This window comes from Nannospalax galili, unplaced genomic scaffold, assembly GCF_000622305.1.
Source record: "Nannospalax galili isolate Female #2095 unplaced genomic scaffold, S.galili_v1.0 scaffold2610, whole genome shotgun sequence".
Lineage (NCBI taxonomy): Eukaryota > Metazoa > Chordata > Mammalia > Rodentia > Spalacidae > Nannospalax > Nannospalax galili.
The window spans coordinates 331,175-341,000 of record NW_008328097.1 but is presented as its reverse complement, the minus strand read 5'-3'; the positions used below and the strand labels follow the sequence as shown (position 1 = coordinate 341,000).

The following is a 9,826-nucleotide window of genomic DNA, read 5'->3' as shown; positions in this document are numbered from 1 at the left end:
TTGTTGTTTGTTTTGTTGGTTGGTTTAGGTTTTATATTTTATTTATTATTTTTATGTGTATGTGTGTATTGCCTACTATGTTTAAGTTCACCCCTGTCATGCAGTGCCCCCGGAGGTGAGAAGAGGGTGTCAGATCCCCTGCAACTGGAGTTATATATGGCTGTTAACTGCCATGTGGGTGCTGGAAATTGAACCCAGGTCCTCTGCAAGAGCAGCCAGTGCTCTTAACCACTGAGCCATCTCTCCAAGCCCATGTACTACCTTCATAACCTGTCTATAAATCTAAAAATAATAGAAGTAGTCATTCCAAAACTAAAGGTCTACTCTAAAAAGGTGGTACCCCCACCTCATCCTTTCTGAATAGTTCTACTGTGTTTTGTAGTTAGCTCTGCTCTTTGAATTCTCCGTGCCTACCACACCTATGTCTGTCATGCTGTCTTGTAGTTTCTCCTGCACACCTCTTCCCAACTGCAGTTCTGTGACCTCATGACGATAGTCAACCATGATGGAAATACAGCACAGAAATTAACAAATGCTTCAAGCCTGTGCCCTCACCCCACTACCCAGAGAGCTGGTTTTGAACAGTTGCTAGCACACCAAGTTCTTCTACCTCATATTTAAGTCCTCTCTAAATGATACTGTTTTCTGATAGCCCAGGGAAGAACTGATCTGTGACTGTTGCTGACAGTCTTGAGACTTTAATAAAAAATGAAAATATTAAATTTCTATATCTGTTGCAGTAACACTTTTTTGTTATTTTGTAGTAAATGAAGAAAATTTTGTCCAAATAATAGAGCATGCATGATCTTTCCTGAGGTTTGGCATTTGTTGGTTTAGGGTAGTGCCACGTTGAACCACAGAGGGGCACTGTTCCCACACTTTTTTCCTGTTCTCCCAGCACACTGAAGGAGCTACTTGGTTCCTGTTTTAAGGTGTTTTTTGTTTGTTTGTTTTTAGTCTTTCTCTGTAACCCATATTGGCTTGGAAATCAAAGGTAGCTCAGACTGACCTCAGGCTTAAGGCAATCCTCCTGACAGCCTCCTGGGTGTTGAGATTACAGGGGTAAACCACTGACTAGGTACCGGATTCCCTTTTGAGATTCTTATTTTATTAGAAATTTATGTAGAGTTTGTCAAATACTTTTATAGCACTTTGATAAAGGTAACCATATGATTTTTCTAATTACAACTATTAATTTGGGATGAGTTTTTTTAATTAGCTATATTCATTGTAAATAGCGATGGACTTCATAAAAAATTCTTTCAAATATATTATATACTTTGACCATATCCCCCATGCCCTCTGCTTCCTCTCCATTCCCTTTGCCCACTCCTGTTAGTCTCCTGCCTTCCCATGGTCACCCATAGGCTTTCATTTCATACATATTTAAATGGCTTTATGAATTTATGTACAGTCTAGCCCGCAAACGAGAGAAAACAGACAATATTTGTCTTGCTACATCTGGCTTTTTTTCAGTTAATGTGATGGTCCCCAGTTGCATCCATTTTCTAGAAAACAAATAATTTTGTTCCTCTTTATGGCTAAATAAAATTCTATTTTATGTGTGTGTGAACATGTGTATAAACCTTTTTCTATAACTATCTGCTGATAGACACCTAGGCTGATTCTATAATGGCTCTTATGAATAGCGCTACAGTAGATATGAGTGTGTAGGTATCTCTGTGGCTGCTGACTTACCCTTTCAGGTGTATACCCAGGAGTGGTACAGCTAGGTCATAAGGCAGTGCTGAATTCGTATTTTGAGAAACCACCATACCGATTTCCAGAGCAGCTGTACCATTTACATTCCCACTGGCAGTATAAGGGTCACCTTCTATCCATCCTCACCAGCACTTATTGTTGTTTATTTTCATTTTTAAATATTTTATTTATTATTTTTTATTTTATGTGGTGAGTGTATTGCATGCATGTATATAAGTGCACCTGTGTCATGAAATGCCTGTGAAGGTCAGAAGAAGGCATCGGATACCCTGGAAGTGGAGTTATAAATGGTTGTTAGCCACCATGTCGGTGCTAGGATCTCAACCCTGGTTCGCTGTAAGAGCAACCAGTGCTTTTAACCACTGAGCCATCTCCAGCCCCCTGTTTACTTTCTTAATGATATCTTTTCTGACAGATGGAATCTGAATACACCGTTTTGGGGCTTTTTATTTCTTTTGGTCATGTTTTTACACAGGCTCTCATGTAACCTGGGCTGGGCTTGTACTCACTATGTGACCCAGGCTGTCTTTGAACTTCAGATCCTCCTCCCTGAATGCTGGAATTATAGGCATGCCCTGCTATGTCCATCTTTCAATGTAGTTTTAATTTACATTTTCCTGATGACTAATGATACTGAATATTTGTCATACGTTTATTGCCTTTTATAATCCATCTTTTGAGAAGTGTCTGTTTTTTCACACATTTGTTGAGTTATTTAGTTCTTTGGTATTTAGTTTTCTGAGTTCTTAATATAGTCTAGATATTAATCCCCTATCAGGTATATAGCTAGCAAAGATTTTCTCCCATTCAAATGTTTATAGAAGTGTACCAATTTCTTCTAGATTTTTCAGTTTATTAAGATAAGTTTCCAAGTCTGCTCTAATGATCCTATGAATTTAATTGATGTCTGTTGTAATATCTCCCTTTTCACCTCTAATTTGTGTCTCTTTCTTTTGATTCCTTTTGCCAAGAGTTTGTCAATCTTATTTGTCTTCTCAAAAAACCAATTCTGTGATTCATTGATTCTTTGTGCTATTCTTTTTCATTTCTATTTCATTAATCTTTCTATGACTGTTTATTATCATTTATGTCTTCTTTCTTGTCTTCTGATTTGGATTTTTTTTTTTTTTGGCCTTTTGGAACTTTTGGAAACAGGGTCGCCCTGTAAACCAGGCTGTCCTTGACACTCACAGAGATCCACCTGCCTCTGCCTCTTAAAGGCACACACCACCACACCCAGCTGGATTGTTCTTATTTTTCTAAGACCTTGAGGTACATCACTAAATTATTTGAAATTTCTCCAATTTAATTTTTTATTTATTATTGTGTATATAAATGATGGGGGCTGCCATGGCACATGTATGGAAGTTAGAGAACAACTCCGTGGATTCAGTTCGCTTCTTCCACCCTTGTGTGGATTCTGTGGAGTGTAACTCAGGTCACCTGTCTTGCATACCAAGCACTTTACCCACTGGCTCAACAGGTAAAAGTGCTTGCCTGCAAGCCTGACAACCTGAGTTGATTAAAAGAACCCACGTAAAAATCTGGAGGTGGTGGCACATATCTGTAATCCCATCAGTTCTGTGGGGACATGGAAAGTTCTGTGGGGACAGCAGAATTTCCTGGCAGCTCTTGACCAGCTAGTGTGAAATGCACTGCACAGCAGAAACAATAGGAGAGACTGTCTCAACAGGTGAAATTCCAGAACGGACTCCTGAAAGATTGTCTTCTGACCTCCATGTGCATATAGCACATGTTAAGAAGCCAGCTGTTGTTTGTCTTTATATGTGACTCAGGGCTTCTCTCATGCAGCTTTCAATATCTTTAATTGTTCTGTATGCTTAGTGTTTTAACTGTCATGTGATGTGGAAGGTTCTTGTCTCGTCTGATGTTCTAAATATCTTCTGTATATAGAGACCAACTCTTCCTTAGATTTGGAGGATTTTCTGCTATGATTTTTCCAGACTTTAGCCTATACTGTCAGTTCTTCTGTGCTCCATTTAGCAGTTCCATAGATCTTGTATGTTCTATTCATCCTTCCCTATTTTACCATTGTCATTGTTGGAATAGTCTAATTTATCTACCTTATTTTTAAGCCTCGATTGTCTTCTGATTGATCCATTCTATTTGATAAGGCTTTCCACTGAGTTGGTTTTTTTTTAATTGAGATTTTTATTCCCTTCAATTATGAAGGCTAAAAAATTTTTCAAATTTTCAATTTTTAGTCTTCATTTCTGCTAAAAGAAAGCTAAAAAAAATTCAAATTTTCAATTTGTTATTCATTTCTGCCTTTTATTGAATCCTTCTTTATACCCTGCATTGAGTTCATTTCATTCAGCTGTTTGTTAGTAGTCTTTTTTTAATCTGTTCATGAATATTCCTGTGCCCTCTTTCATTTCATTGAACATTCTTACAATCCTTTTTTCTGAATTCTTTGTCTGAAATTTCAGCTTGTTCACTTTCATTGGAACCCATTCCTATAGAATTGGTAATTTTGGAGGACTCATGTTGCTTTGATTTTTCAAGTTTCTTATGTTTCTGCAATAGGACTCGTGCATCTGGAATTAAGTCATTGGTTAGATTTTTTTTGATCATCCATATTCTGTCAGTTGAAGTATCCCACTGTCCAAGTGAGACTAGATTGTAATAGGACTCAGGTGTTGTTTCTCCCCACTGGGCAGGAGGTGTTTGCTCAGGGGCTGAAACCTCAGTCCACATGTTTAGGGCACTGGGCACAAGCTCCAGCACCACTCTGAGTGTTGAATACTAACTGCAGAAGTAACCACAACTGATGGATAGGTCCCCCTATGAAAATACAACAATAAAACAATCAAATAAAAACAAATCACTTTTCAGCTCTAATCACTTTGGGTAGATAAAGGAACAAGGATAGAACAATGTATTAAAATATTAGTTACTAAGGGAAGGAGTAGAAAGAAAATAAGCTGAGTAAGATGAGTACTTAGTATTAGAGTGACAGAAAACTGTAGAAGAGGAGAAAGTAAATAGAACAAAAAAGAGAGAGGAGATAAGGCAGCTCTTGTTAAAAGTGGAATGAAAGAGAAAAAGGTAAAGAATATAATCATACACCTGAAAACAGTCCTGGCACTCAGGAGGCTGAGGCAGGAAGACCCCCAGTCCAAGACCAAACTGCCCTTTGGAAGAACCTATTGAGAGAAGGGGGAGGAAAGGAATAAGGGAGGGAGGGAGGAACGAATGGACAGACAGACAGTGGGAGGGAGAGAGAGAATAGTATAGGACAAAAGGGTCTGCAAAACTAAAACACAGTATTAAATAGCATCTGTCTCTGTGTGGTCAGTTGCCTCAGCCCTGGTACAGATTGCCTAGGTGGTCAATCACCCAAACACAGGTATAGACAGTCTCTACATGATCACATGTCTGTGTGTGAGTGCAGGTTGTCTCTATGCAATCACTTGGGTATGTATGGATACTGTGCCTGTGGTCACACGCCTGGTAGCAGATGCAGACTGTCTTATGTAATGGCTTGTTTGAGTGCAGGTACTGATCCAGTCTTTACACAGCCATCTTGCTGTTCCTTTTGTGATTTTTTGGATTGTGGTCTTCAGATGGAAGCAGGACCTCTGTGTATTATACTCCCTTTGTTGATCTTTGTGTCATTTGTCCCATAGGTAGACAGTATGGTTTGTGGGCCAGACAGTTGGCATTATAACTAGAGGTCTTTCAGTCTGCAGGTACTGGGAGAGACTGTCAACAGCTTTCTACTGGCATGCATACCCTAATAATCATACACCTGAAAACAGTCCTGGCACTCAGGAGGCACTTCAGTACATTGAAGCATTTGCCATTATTTGTCCATCTTCTGGGGAGCTGGTGAGTCTCACTCCAGTTTTTGGCTCAGACAAGATTACCACCATGAAAAACACAGCAAAGTTCTTACTCAGAGTTTTTTCCTCTCTAGCTGGAGGTATTCTGAATGTAGGACTCAGAGAATAGTCTCCTGACACTTTCCCAATTTCCCAGGGCCACGCAGGGAGGGCCTATAAGGGCTCATAGTCACTGACTCAGCAGGGTGTTTTGGAAAGGGCTTCTTGGCACTGCTTCTGTCAGACTCTGAGAAAAGAGGATTTTCCTGGCACTTCTGTGTGCTGCAGACCTCTAGATTCCTGTCTGGACTGCACATCTCAGTGGTGTGTCCCATGTTGGTTGTGCTTTTTGAATCTGATTTGTACACCCTGCCCCTCGTCGGACTCTACCCCTCCTCTCTGCAAGTGCCTGTCCTCCCCACCCCACCCCCTCTCATCTTCCTGTACATTATCTAGAAATGTGTCTTTGCCTTAAGCCAGGTTCCACCCTCCTGCTTTGCCACTGAAACTAGTGCTCACCTCACAGGACAGATAGCTGCTCCCAGAGCACCCCTGGTTTATTCCCTGGACATCCCAGCAGTCAATGTGTGGCTCTCACCACCACCCTCCTCAAGTTGGTAACTGTTTCTTAACTGGATTTTTACTCTGTATTGCTACACACCAAACTATTAATGTTGACTATCAGGAACAAATGGGATTAAGTATAAATTTACTTTCTTTATTTTGTTTTCTATTGTAGCTGTTATTCTACTTCTGTTACATTAAAAAGATATCAAATACAGCCAGGCATGGTGGCACACGCCTTTAATCCCAACACTTGGGAGGCAGAAGCTGGCAGATCTCTGTGAGTTCAAGGCCAGCCTGGTCTACATAGTGTCTTGGGGGCAAAGGGGACCCCCTTCCAAAAAAAAAAAAAAAAAAAAAAAAAAAAAAGATGTAAAATAATGTAAAATACAATAAAAGTAAACTCTGAGACTGTGATTTCCAGGTGCCTGCCTCACTTTTCCGGTGTCACGATCAGTTGACGGTTGGGTCATGGTTTCTGTGTTTCAGGTTGCTGATCGCAACTGCAGCCGGATGTCTTACTATTGCTCTGGCAATAATGATGCTCCAGGTTCAACTGCAGCCCCCAGGCCAGCCAACAAAAAGGTACAAAGCAGGATGGTTTGAGGATAATCCCGGGCAAGTGTCCTTGCACTGTGACTGAAAATGGACACTAAGTGCTCTCTGCCTTGTTTCCTATCCAGCTAACGCACATACATACACTGAGCGCACGCGAGCACGCACACACACACACACACACACACACACACACACACGCAGTCTTGTCTCATTACCCATTTTCAACCTCTTTAATTGTCCACTAACACAGTGGTTCTCCAACTTAACCATCCATCAGAATTTCCTGAAAAAGTCCGTAAATGGTTTTATGGTCCCTACTTCCATTGTTTCTAGCTCAATACATCTGAGCTGGGGCCCAAGAACTTGCATTTCTAACAAATTCCCAGTGCTGATCCAGCTGTCAAACTTTGAGAAGCAGCACTGCATTAGCCTCTTTTTTGGGGGTGGGGGGTTGGGGAGGAGGTAAGCTGGAGACAGTTCATTCTTGACAAATGTAGGTGGCAATAATTAGGTATTATTTCAGTACTATATGATTACAGCTTCTTGGCTAAGATCAAGTGCAATTCAAAGCAATCTGGATGATTCCTCATGATTCCCTACAGTCATCCTTACCTATGAGTTCAGAGCCATACAAAGTGTAGAATTCCCAGAACCAATAAAAAGCTGCAATCAGTCACAATGGATTTGGTCAAGCAGGACAAAAGCCATGAAGCTAACTGTCTGCCAGGTTTTCTCCTCTGCTTCGGCACCCAAGAACGAGAACTACTTAAGTTCTAGTGGGTTTTGTTTTTTTCTTACTTGAGAATTTCACACATGCATATAAGGCATTTTGATCAAATCAATCCATGCCCACTCCCCCCCCCAACACCCCTCGTATCTCCCCATCACTTTTTCCTGAACAATTTCCTATTGGAATTTCACACATGCATATAAGGCGTTTTGATCAAATCCATGCCCACTCCCCCCCTCAACACCCCTCATATCTCCCCATCACTTTTTCCTGAACAATTTCCTGTTGTTTTGGAACTCTGTACTCTTTTTTTTTTTAATGGAGCTTTTTGCTACTCTTAACATCCCCCCCCTCTGGAGAGGTAACCCTAAAATCTTTTAGGGATTAGATAAGAGTTCCCAAATACTTTCAACATTTTTGGCCTTTGGAACAGAGTATGTTGCTAAGAGGCCCAAGGACATTTTGATTTTTAGCCAACAAACTGGCTACTTTTCTTTGGGGTCTTTTTACCCTAACTACACAGCCAATTCCTACCTCCTGTTCTTATCACACCATCCCCTGAAGAGATTACCCAAATTGCCGATAAAGAATCGGGACGCAGACCACTCTGGCTTCTTCCATGCTGAACAGGGACACAGGGTTGAGGCAACTGGGGCCCCCTTCAGTGGGTCTATCTAAAAGACTCCCAAATTGCATAACTCTTCACTGTTGGTAGAAAAGAAAGTCCTTGACTGGTGCCTAGGAGATGTGAAGGAGAAGTAAAGGCAAGAGTAGTTAGCATTACAAGTTCTAGACAGGGAACCAGAAAACAGTCAAAACAGGGCAAATTTCAATGTTCATATCAGAGTTCATTGGAATTTCTTGACGAGAGCTTCCAAAAGCATCCCTCCATTGGGATCCTCTTCATCTCTCTTTTGTCTGCCAAGGCTGGACTCGAGAGTATGGACTCAGGTTTGTTTTCAGGCTTTGATAGCTGTTGGAGTGGCTAGAATCAGTGTCAGTTTCCTCAAAAAGGCTTCTAATAGGGGGAGAAAACAAATTTAGCTATCATTTTAGAACAATAGTGGGTTGTCTCCCTTAGCTACAGGTGGGCACTACAATATTGCAGACCAAAATTTGAAGTCTTACATCTGAGCAGCACTTTGTGATTAGAAACAAAAACACCAATGAGAAATAATTTTCCCTAAATAATATTTTATGTGGACTTAAGTCTAATGTCTGGGAAGTGTAATCCCTTGAACTCTTAAAGAAACATACTGATCACTTTAATCTTTGGTTATACTTTCCTTTTGGGTGCTTAAGACCATACAGTTGGCCCAGATAAACTAATTAATTTTTACTCATAAGGCCATTTGATGATCTGTTCCTCAGGGGTCACATGGGCTTGGGAGGAGCACCTGGCTCCTTTTACCAGTTCTGTCTATATGAAGATCAGTCAAAGGTCCTGCTTGACCATGGCTGGCTTCACTTGGAAGCATGGAGGAAATGTTTCCTCTGTGTTGGCCCTCCTCTTTGTAGTCTGGACACTGGTTCAAGTCCATCAGGTAGGGTCTCCATGGCCTCCCTGATCAACAGGACAGGTGACTCATAACAGTTACAGGACATTTTGAGAGGTGCTCCATAGTCCGCTGGAACTTAGTCAACCTTGGAGGGCAAGAAGCAAAAACTGACCTTTAAGTCCTTCTAACCAGATTAGTATAGGCTTCAAAGTACAGCTGTTATCCAAGAAGGTTAGTTATACCAATCTGGTACTTTTAAATACCATGTGCTATGTATATAAAGCTTGGGCAAAACCCAAATGTTCTCAGATAAACCTTAACTAGACATATATTTTGTTCCTTAACCTAGTTAACTAAACTATGACCTTAGAAATTTTAAGATTCATCACTTGCTTAGGCTTTCTTATTTTTTCTATTTTGGAAAATATCTCCATTCCCATATCCTTTTAATAATCTTTTTTAAAAATATTTTATTTATTATTTTTTAAATTTTATGTGTATGAGTGTATTGCCTGCATGTATGTGAGTGCACCTGTGTCGTGCAATGCCATGGAGGTCAGAAGAGGGCTTCGGATTCCCCTGGAACTGGAGTTAAGGATGGTCCATAGCTGCCATGTGGGTGCTGGGGATCGAACCCAGTTCCTCTGCAAGAACAGTCAGTGCTCTTAACCACTGAGCCATCTCTCCAGCCCCAATAAAAAAATTCCTTTTAATATCTTTTACATTCTCTTTTTTTTAATAATTATGAGACATAATTACATTAACAAATTTTCCATCTGTTGTAAGAATTCCTTTCCTGTAGGTATTAAGCAATGTTTATCCCCTTCTAAGGTTCTAGTGTCAAACCAATGTTTGATTAAAATTTTCCTGCGGAACCAAATGAATTAAGACATTAGACTTAAGTTCAC

The 9,826-nt window shown here is 40.4% G+C and overlaps 1 protein-coding gene across 1 annotated transcript in view; it reads left to right on the top strand.

Annotated features, from left to right (window-relative positions):
- The window catches only part of Dock8 (dedicator of cytokinesis 8), a gene marked incomplete at its 5' end in the record, with an annotated part of 99,460 nt that overhangs the window by 13,708 nt on the left and 75,926 nt on the right, over positions 1–9,826 (top strand). The window contains one exon of the mRNA XM_029554094.1: positions 6,621–6,716. Within this exon, the coding sequence (XP_029409954.1) occupies positions 6,621–6,716 (96 nt within the window). The remainder of the gene's footprint in view (positions 1–6,620; positions 6,717–9,826) is intronic.